General features: G+C 36.9%; 3 protein-coding genes across 3 annotated transcripts; 2 read left to right on the top strand and 1 right to left on the bottom strand.

Moving 5' to 3' along the window:
- The first annotated feature begins 1,530 nt into the window (after positions 1-1,530).
- On the top strand, positions 1,531-2,003 carry LOC106292321 (feruloyl CoA ortho-hydroxylase 1-like). Its single transcript, XM_013727920.1, has 2 exons — positions 1,531-1,582; positions 1,630-2,003. The coding sequence occupies exons 1-2, from the start codon at positions 1,531-1,533 to the stop codon at positions 2,001-2,003; spliced, it is 426 nt and encodes a 141-aa protein (XP_013583374.1).
- Positions 2,004-5,081: 3,078 nt separating this feature from the next.
- On the top strand, positions 5,082-6,782 carry LOC106343388 (feruloyl CoA ortho-hydroxylase 1-like). Its single transcript, XM_013782582.1, has 2 exons — positions 5,082-5,661; positions 6,121-6,782. The coding sequence occupies exons 1-2, from the start codon at positions 5,150-5,152 to the stop codon at positions 6,692-6,694; spliced, it is 1,086 nt and encodes a 361-aa protein (XP_013638036.1). The 5' UTR covers positions 5,082-5,149; the 3' UTR covers positions 6,695-6,782.
- A 46-nt stretch (positions 6,783-6,828) lies between these two features.
- On the bottom strand, positions 6,829-8,731 carry LOC106343387 (probable polyamine transporter At3g13620). The gene is made up of 2 exons (XM_013782581.1): positions 8,300-8,731; positions 6,829-8,177 (listed from the first exon to the last, which is right to left on the bottom strand). Exons 1-2 carry the CDS (start codon positions 8,553-8,555, stop codon positions 7,006-7,008), a joined length of 1,428 nt encoding a protein of 475 aa, XP_013638035.1. The 5' UTR covers positions 8,556-8,731; the 3' UTR covers positions 6,829-7,005.
- Between the last annotated feature and the right edge of the window lie 929 nt (positions 8,732-9,660).

Raw genomic sequence — 9,660 nt, 5'->3', positions numbered from 1 at the left:
TCCAAATTTTACAGAAATCAAACTGCCGATGTATAAGTCAGCCGTAACTTAAATACGTAAGTGAGCCGTTATCCCATAAATCAACCAGACTTCTGTAAATCAGCCGTAACTAACGACTGATTTATGTTCTTAAGTCAGCCGTTTTCTCTTAAGTCAGCCGCGTTGTTTAATTCAGCCGCAACGTAGCAATAACTCAGCCGTAACGACGTATATAGATCTTTACGGCCGAATTAATGAAAACACAAAACCGAATTCCTACGTGGCGCCAGATTTTTGATTACGTGGCATTAAAAAGTAATGGTATTAAAAAGTAATGGCATTTTTGTAAATACGTTTTTTCTCATAACGTAAAAAAAAAGCACGCTTAGTATTTAAAAAATGCCAGTAATAAAAAAAAATATATATGGTTCTAATTAATTGTCGTAAAATATTGTATATTTGAGTAAACTTCCCTAGATTTTTTTGGCGCAACTACCATGCCCTAGTCCACGCTTCTCCACCTACCAACCGAAGAAATCAAGTCAAAACATTTCAGCCTTGTTATGTCACAAGAAAATCTTTTGGCTTCTTCCCTTTAATTTATCCTACGACTGCAATGTGTACGTACGGCTGGCTATATCGTTTGCTATTTTTTATTAGATAAGACTACACATAATGTAGTGCCGTGCCAACCCTTCCAGGGGATGAGGCAAAACACGATAATATATATTTAAAATAATAATTATAATGTAATTTAAAATAATATAAGATATTAAATTAAAAATAACATTCAAAAACAAGGAGTATGTTTTAAGAGATTTTAATTTTCGTTTTTTATAAATCATTTTCATTTTTTTTAAAGATACATTTAAGTTTCTTAAAAATCAGAAAAATAACTAAATAATATCCTATATGTTAAAATAAAACTTAGTATGTTAAAAATTAACATTCACACCACTAAATATGACAATTAAATAATTTTAAAATACAAACGTATTTCATATAAACACATTTGAGAAAAATTAAAATAAAATCTTTAGATTTTGAATAAATAAAAAACGTATTTTATATAATATTAACAATATTTTTCTTGATGCTTGGTTTTGAATTCAAGTAGAAAACATAAACATAAGTATTTTAACTAGTTGTATACTATTTTACAAAGACTTTTTAGAGATTTGGAACCCCAAATTTTGTAAATTATGTGGGGGCCTAAGGTTAATACTTTTTGGTTTTTTCATAACACTATAGGCACGTCCTTGATGATGATCTTAAAATGGTTGAATGTATTGGTCTAGAAGAGCTTTTATTCTTGTTTCTGATAAACCTTTTACGCCATTGCCTTTGTTGACCACGAACTCGGTTACTTGAGCTTGATTTGCGAATTGTGCGGTAGAGATTTGAGGTTTGGCTTTGATCTTTGTGTTTAATAAAGATTTGAGCTTTGCTTTGGACTGTGTTGAAGCTGTTTTTTATACTGTCTCCTCTCTCTCTCTAACTAATATTCACAACACAATCCAAAGCCAAAGCTCAAATCTTTATTCAACCAAAATGGTTCCAACACTCTCTACGGCACAATTCGCAGATCCAGCTGAAGCAACGAGTTCGTGGTCAACAAAGGCAATGACGTAAAGAGTTTATCAGAAACAGGACTCAAAGCTCTTCCAGACCAATACATTCAACCATTTGAAGAGCGTCTCCTCAACAAGTTTGTCAACGATGAGGCCATTCCAGTCATCAACATGTTGAACCCCGAACAGAACAAATACGCTGAAGCTATTTGTGACGCTGCTGAGAAATGGGGCTTCTTTCAAGTGATCAACTATGGAGTTGATTTGGATGTTCTTGACAACGTGAAGGCTGCGACTCATTGGTTCTTTAACCTCCCTTTTGAGGAGATGAGCAGGCTCACAAAGGAGAATTCTTTGTCGACCAATGTTAGGTTCGGCATGAGTTTCAGTCCTCGTGCAGAGAAAGATTATCTCAGCCTCTTCTTTGTGTCCGAATCTGAACAGTTTTGTTGAACTTTTCTCTCTTGGCTTGACCTCTTACTCTACTCACAGCACTCTTTCTCGCTGTTTTTCTTTGTTCTCACATTCTCTGTTTTGTTCTTTACTTGTGTTTCATTATTACACAAGCACACACTCATCTCTTTACTCTCTCACGTTCGTTTATGCTGTAGAGAGAGAAGAGAGAACACTTGTCATGTCTACAATAACTCTTTTCTTGTTGATTTCAAACACACAATATTACACATATTTATAGTAGATTCTCTCAACTACTACACACACATATTTAGACTTTAGCCTAACCATTCCCACTTGTTTTTAGACTTTTAGACTTTGGACTCTTACCGTACACACATATATTTCAAACAAACAATCCTACACATATTGTAAGACTTTTAGATTCTCTCAACTACTACATACACATATTTAGACTAAGTTTACAAGAAAAGTCTAACAACTTTTTTGACTTCTACTTTGACTTTGTTCGCTCTTGCTTCTTCCACATTTTTCTTGTTCTTCTTTTCTTTTGTTTCTTTTTTCTTGTTTAGTCAAACGATACAATTCCAACACTCTCTCTTTGTTTAATCAAAGAGAGTCAGTGTGTACTTGTGTAAGTGAAATACAAGCAAAAACAATGAGAGTGAGACATAAAAACAGAGAGAAAGAAAGAGTAAAACAGAGAACAATAGAAGAAGCTAGCCGTGAGTTAGAGGTCAAACAGAAGTTCAACATGGTATCAGAGCTGTACGTGGTCCGTGGAGCCTGTGCAAGCAAGAAGAACAAGAAAAAGAAGAAAAGAAAACAAGAAGAACAAGAACATCAAGAAGTCAGTCTCAAAAAGTGACTGAAGAGAAGATGAAGCCAGCCATGATAAAACTCTTCTTGCAGCTGAAAACTTGAGAAGAGGGGAGGGTGAGAAACAGTTGCAGTTGTTGGACATTCTCAACATCAGAGATATCCAGAGATGTTCAAAGCAGAAGATGGAAGAATCTTGGTTAGAGAAAATCAAGGTGAAAGTTCAAAGAATCAAAGAGTCCAAGGCTGAAGAAAGCTGAGGTGATGGTTCTAAGAGCTAAAAGGAAGAAGTTGGTGACAGAAAAGAAGCATGAGGATGTGGAGAAAGCACTCACATGAGAAACCAAGAGGATTTGGAGCCTGAGAAGACCATTATCTTGCAAGACAAGGCTGGTCCAATAGAAGAAGAAACAACTCCAGTGATGGCTAATATCGAAACACCGAAAACATTTGGCGATGAAACTCAATCTACAAAAGTATCTGAAGACTATGATTCTGGTGACGGTGAGGAGGAGGAAGAGGAAGAGATTTTTGGCTTAGAACAAGAACCAATGCCTTCAGAGCTGAGCTCACCAAGAGGAGGAGAAGAAACCAAAGAGAGTGAAGTGGTGAAGATTCCAGAAGAATCAATCCTAAAAAGAATCAATTCAAAGAAGGAAAGCAGACATTTCCAACTTGGGAAACAAATATCTTGCAAATGGACAACAGGTCCAGGACCAAGGATCGGTTGTGTAAGATATTACCTATCAGAGCTTCAGTTTCAAGCACTTGAACAAGTCAACTCGTCACTGAGAAGTGCTTCTGTTTCAAGACTCTGTTTCTCCTCCTTGTCTAGCACGCAAACGCCTCAGATGTCACCGTTATGGCGAGGAGTGTCATTACCTGCAGACTGCAGTCATATCATCATCACACTTTCGTAACTGATGATTTTTTTTTTAATTACACATTAAGTGACGATGATGACTTAGAAATTCTTTTGTATTCTTTTTCCTCCCCCCTTTACTGTAACAGAGAAGCATTTCATTTGTTTACTTCCTTTCTTGTTTAACAAGAAATGATAGGTTAAAAAAGTGTTAGATTCTTTTTCAACGCTCTGTATGTTTTGGCAAAAGCCTGCAACACACATAATTGATTCAATATTCTCCTTTTTTTTTTAAATATTGTTATTAACTTTTATTTAACCTTTACCGCAAGTTTCAGCTCGATTCTCTCAGGAAAACTCAGTGGAGACTCAAAACCCTAGGCGCGGGTTCACATCTCAAGACTCACGAACCCTACTGATGTGAGCGTGGAAAGACAAATCTGTCCTCGAAGAGAGATTTTTATTTCTTATATGGACCACCCTCAGCTCCTGGTGAGAACAATTTGGGGCTTTTGAAAGGCCCATTAAGCTTGGTCAGAACAACCCCGGTTATTTTATTTTTTTTTGATCAAATTAACCCCGGTTATAATGTTGGATTGTTTGGCGCAACAAGAACCATGCATAGTCCATGCCTCTCCACCTACCAAATGAATAAATCAAGATTACTTATCAAAAGTTTTATCTTTGTTATGTCACAAGAAAACATTACGACTGCAATGTGTACGCCTATAACGTTTGCTATTATTAGATGTGACCCTCACATATAAAGACATATATTCGTAATAATTTAGAAAAAAAAGTCAAACACTACATTTAACTAAACTATTTGTTGTCGATGATGGATAGTACATTGTCTTCAAAAAGAAGAAGGCCAGAACATATTGATTAAGAACGTACTAAGTAGATTTATTAAGCGTATGTATGACTTCTGGATCGCTATAGTTAGTACCCCTTCAACCAAACCAATCCAAAACTAATCTAGCATATCAATGGATGAACTTTGAAATTTCATTGATTTTTGAGTCATATTACAACCACGAGAACCTGCATTTTTGTAAAATGTCAAAACTAATGAAAGATATATAATTTTCATTGGAATTACCTACAAATTCAAATAGTATTATATAGAAAGTAACGTGTTATTCTTTTTTTTTTCTCTGCCAAGATTAACGTGCTATACTTCAATTACTCGAAGATAATTAGCAAAATATGCCAGTTTTAAAAGCCGAGTCAGCTGACCATATCCATATGAAATAGAATTTATCATAATGACCATATCAAAATATTTGAAACATTACTAATTAAATACAAATCGAAAAAAAAATTTAAATAAAAGAAAGTAAGCGGGAACAAGTAAAACGGTAGACGAAGCATGCCATATAGGTTGTTCGCTCATTCTCATCTTCAAAACCTTCTCTTTTATATACTCTCTCCTCTCTGCAACTTATCTCCACAACACAATCCAAATCCAAAGCTCCAACGTTTATTCCAAGTCTCAACCAAAATGGCTCCAACTCTCTCTACCGCCAACTTCGCAGACCCAGCGGAAGTAACCGAGTTCGTGGTCAACAAAGGCAATGGCGTAAAGGGTTTATCAGAAACAGGAATCAAAGCTCTTCCGGACCAATACATTCAACCCTTTGAAGAGCGTCTCATCAACAAGTTCGTCAACGAGACAGACGAAGCTATACCAGTCATCGACATGTCGGACCCCAACGGGAACAAAGTCGCTGAAGCTATCTGTGACGCTGCTGAGAAATGGGGTTTCTTTCAGGTGATCAACCATGGAGTTCCTTTGGATGTTCTTGACAACGTGAAGGCTGCGACTCACAGGTTCTTTAATCTTCCTGTTGAGGAGAAGAGCAGGTTCACAAAGGAGAATTCTCTGACGACCAATGTTAGGTTCGGTACTAGTTTCAGTCCTCGTGCTGAGAAAGCTCTCGAGTGGAAAGATTATCTCAGTCTCTTCTTTGTGTCCGAAGCTGAAGCTGAACAGTTTTGGCCTGATGTTTGCAAGTGAGTTCAATAATTAAATCTTTATCTGTTTAGGTTTCTGTTTATTCGGTTAAATATTTTAGTTTTCGATTGGTTCGGTTCGGCAAAAATCTCACCAGAATGAACCGAAAAAATTATGTTCGGTTAAATAATTTAGTTTTCGATTGGTTATGTTCGCTTCTCAGTTAGTTTTTAAAAAAAAAAATTATTGAGTTGAACCGATATTTTTGGTTTCAGAAGTTCGCTTTAAATTTTTTTAAAATTGAGATTGTTTTGGTTAAAAATGGTTATATTCAGTTCGGTTTGATTATTTTGATTAGTTCGGTTTGATTATTTTGATTAGTTCGGTTTAAAAAAATTAAAAATGAAAACCAAACTGACCGAGCATCACAGTTTTGTCTGATGTTTGCAAGTGAGTTCAAGAATCAAATCTTTATCTGTTTTAATCATTGATTCATATAAACAATTTCTTGATTTTAGAAATGAAGCTCTAGAGTACATGAACAAGTCCAAGACAATGGTGAGGAAGCTTCTAGAGTATCTAGGAAAGAATCTCAACGTGAAAGAGCTAGACGAGACCAAAGAGTCACTCTTCATGGGCTCAATCCGAGTCAACCTCAACTACTATCCCATCTGTCCTAACCCTGACCTAACCGTTGGCGTTGGTCGTCACTCAGACGTCTCTTCCCTCACCATTCTCTTACAAGACCAAATCGGTGGCCTCCACGTGCGTTCTCTATCCTCAGGGAACTGGGTTCACGTGCCACCGGTTCCCGGATCCTTTGTGATCAACATAGGAGACGCCATGCAGATCTTGAGCAATGGTCGCTACAAGAGCGTGGAGCATCGGGTCTTAGCTAATGGTAGCAACAACAGAATCTCTGTTCCTATCTTTGTGAATCCAAAACCAGAGTCTGTGATTGGTCCTCTTCCTGAGGTGATTGCAAATGGAGAGGAACCGATTTATAAAGACGTTGTGTACTCTGATTACGTCAGGTACTTCTTCAAGAAGGCACATGATGGTAAGAAAACCGTTGACTTCGCCAAGATATGATCAGAACCAGACCTAAATGGACTTTGGTTTCTCGTTTTGTTTCATGTTTGTGTGTTGCGTGTGAGTGAATAAAGAAGACTCTCTTCCATATTATGTTGTATACAGTTTCTCTTATATAAAACTAAATGTGTTACAAAAGCATAACCATTTTTTTAATACCAGACCCGAAACCACATAATATAATATTAATTTCGTCTCAGCGATCACTCGAACCGGGAAGCTAGTATTTTTCAGTTGAGATAAGGACCTCTCTTAAGAAGTATAACTTACATTGAATTGAAAAACTATCTCAGTTTTTTAATAAGAAGATGCTATCGTGAGTCATGATGATCTTCAACCTTTGTACGGTCTCCATTACCCTTGTCAAGAAGATCAGTATCTTCATTGAACTCAAAGATCTTCTTCTCCCTGAAGTAATTAATCAAGAAGTACCAACCAACTGCTCCTACCGTCATCAAACCGCTAACTAGGTACACAATCTTAGTAGCAAACACAATGATCAATACCAAAAACGCTGAAGGTACCAAGCACATAACCACCAGCCCCGGGATATTCAAGGGGACTCGGTAAGGTCTCTTCAGCTCAGGTAGTTTCTTCCTTAACCAAACGAAAGAAGCAAACTCTAGAAACATCCCTAACGTGTATATGAAGTTAGCAGAGGCTACAATATCTGTGAAGTCCATGTAAGACAATCCAAGCGACATGAGAGCAGAGAGTAGAATCCCAACCCAAGGAGTGTTGAACCACTTCGATCTCAACCCAAAGAACTTAGGCAAGAACCCTAACTCAGCCATACCTTCAAGCTGATAAGCACTGCTGCTTAACTGAGCTTCGAAAAGTCCTATACTCGATAACACAGCGCCAACCTCAATCCAGATCTTCAGCCACTTCCCTGCAATCATCTCAGCCGCTTCCGCGTGAAACCCTGTCTCCCATCTGCTCTGATCCACCGAGACAGCACCGGTGACGGCGAAAAGAGGGATCAGGTACGCTACACAAGTGAAGATCACTGCGATGAGAAGCGCCAAAGGGAACGTCTTCTGAGGGTTATCAACTTCCCCAGCAAGGGTACTGACATTATCCCAAAAATTCAAGTTCCAGAAGAGCGTGTTGAAGTAGAGGTTCCAATCTTTTTTCTTGCTTCCCAAGCTACCCCAACGGTGAGGTTTTATCTTAGGGATTGCCATAGCAGACATGACGAGGAAAGGCGAGAGAGAGACTAGACCGAGAACAACAGCTGCGTAGCCGACAATGGCTAAGCCAGTGTAGTTAAGGAATGATAAGACCACCGTTGATGCGAATATGCAGACGTTTCTTGGCCATCCGGATTCGAGAACAGGGAATAGCTTGTCCAAGTAAGTGACGCAGAGTACAGGAAACGAAGCAACGTTGATCACACCGCTCAGGAACTTCAACGAGCCCATCATTGACCCTACAAAAGCTCCAAAAGCCCTGTGGGCCCATATCACAAACCCTCCGTTGCCTGACGCAAATTCAACCAACCAAATCAGTAAAGTTTAGACCACAACACAAGTAATTGTCTTGCACAGGAAACATAGAGTTTAGATCTTTTTTTGTCTTATTATGTTTGGTTCGATGATATACCTGGAAACGCGGTGGAGAGTTCAGCGGTGATTAGGGCTTCAGGGACACTCCATATGAAAGGGAAGATGAGGAAACCGAGAATCGCTAGAAGCGGTCCAGCCGCTTGAACCGCTGGTTCTTCTCCAAACGGACCACCCGCGACTTCGAAGTAAATTAGGAAAATCAAAGGGACCAAAGTCAGCTTTTTCGCGGTTGATGCGGTGGTGGTTGTTACTGGGAGCTCATGGCTCGATCTTGATGTTTCTGTAATTGCCATTAGTATTTTTTTCTCTTTTGATTCAGATCATGGAATCTTGTATATTGATGAGCCTCGAAGAGAAGAATGAAACTTATCTATATAAGTTACAAAGAAAGCTTATACATATATGAGCTGTAGAATCCAAAACAATATATGAGAAACGTAATGTGATTGGGTGACAGTTGGTCGTATCAGACTGAATCTTAGCAGAATATTTGGGACCATCCAATTTCAATGTGTTTTGTATTTATCGTATTATTTACTAATCAATTATTGTTTTTATTATTTGTTTTTGGTTGATAGATCAATCAATACTCCACGTTTGTCGGTTACATAAAAGAGAAAGAGTTGTTTCCGGCGAAAGATGTGTTATAATAGTAGCTTAGTGGCTTCGTCTCCACGCATCTTTCCACCTACTCCGGCTTGGATTAGTGTTCATACTATCTATACTTTAAAAATTGAATGTTCATCAGCGAGTGTGCATACTATATTATAATATAGTCTCTACCAACCCAAATTAACGAAGTCGCGAACTCGCAAAACATGTTTTAAAGTGTGCATAACCGTCATACTTTAAAACAATTTTTTATATTTTATTTAATATCTAATAAAAATTCTGGCTTTTTGCATGTTTCTTTTGACTGGATGTTTTTTGGAATGTTAGAGCATCTCCAAGGACACTCTTTATTTTAAAGAAGAGACTCACTAAAAATAAAAGGATAAAGAGATAGTTCTTCAACAGTAGTCCTTTATTTATTTTCTTTAATTTTTAATATATTACATTTTAGTCATCAATAGTATAATAATTAAATATAATCATTAAACTTTTAAAAATCAATAAAACATACTATTTGATATTAAGAGAAAATATTTTTGAAAAAAATATAATAATATGCAGTCAAATATAACTATAGATAGTATAAAAATGTTAATAATGTATTTTAATTGAAATAGTTTTAAAAAAACTATAATGATAAGTACTAAAATATGATATATAAAAAGTTATCATGTAATTGTGAGACATATAATTGTAAAGAATAAAATGAAAAGTGAATAGTGACTCTTTATATTTTAAGGTGAACTGTTCACCCCTTTAAAATATAAAGGGATAAAGAACTGTTAG

This window comes from Brassica oleracea, chromosome C5 (genome assembly GCF_000695525.1).
Source record: "Brassica oleracea var. oleracea cultivar TO1000 chromosome C5, BOL, whole genome shotgun sequence".
In the NCBI taxonomy this organism is placed as follows: Eukaryota; Viridiplantae; Streptophyta; class Magnoliopsida; order Brassicales; family Brassicaceae; genus Brassica; species Brassica oleracea.
This window is presented reverse-complemented; position numbering and strand designations above follow the sequence as displayed.

Excerpts from the sequence above, each read along its gene's own strand:
- LOC106343387 (XM_013782581.1), bottom strand. The coding sequence starts at position 8,555 with ATGGCAATTACAGAAACATCAAGATCGAGCCATGAGCTCCCAGTAACA. Across the intron at positions 8,178-8,299 it reads ACTCTCCACCGCGTTTCCAG|GCAACGGAGGGTTTGTGATA; the intron begins GTATATCATCGA and ends AATTTGCGTCAG.
- LOC106343388 (XM_013782582.1), top strand. The coding sequence starts at position 5,150 with ATGGCTCCAACTCTCTCTACCGCCAACTTCGCAGACCCAGCGGAAGTA. Across the intron at positions 5,662-6,120 it reads TTTTGGCCTGATGTTTGCAA|AAATGAAGCTCTAGAGTACA; the intron begins GTGAGTTCAATA and ends TCTTGATTTTAG.
- LOC106292321 (XM_013727920.1), top strand. The coding sequence starts at position 1,531 with ATGGTTCCAACACTCTCTACGGCACAATTCGCAGATCCAGCTGAAGCA. Across the intron at positions 1,583-1,629 it reads AGATCCAGCTGAAGCAACGA|GACTCAAAGCTCTTCCAGAC; the intron begins GTTCGTGGTCAA and ends TATCAGAAACAG.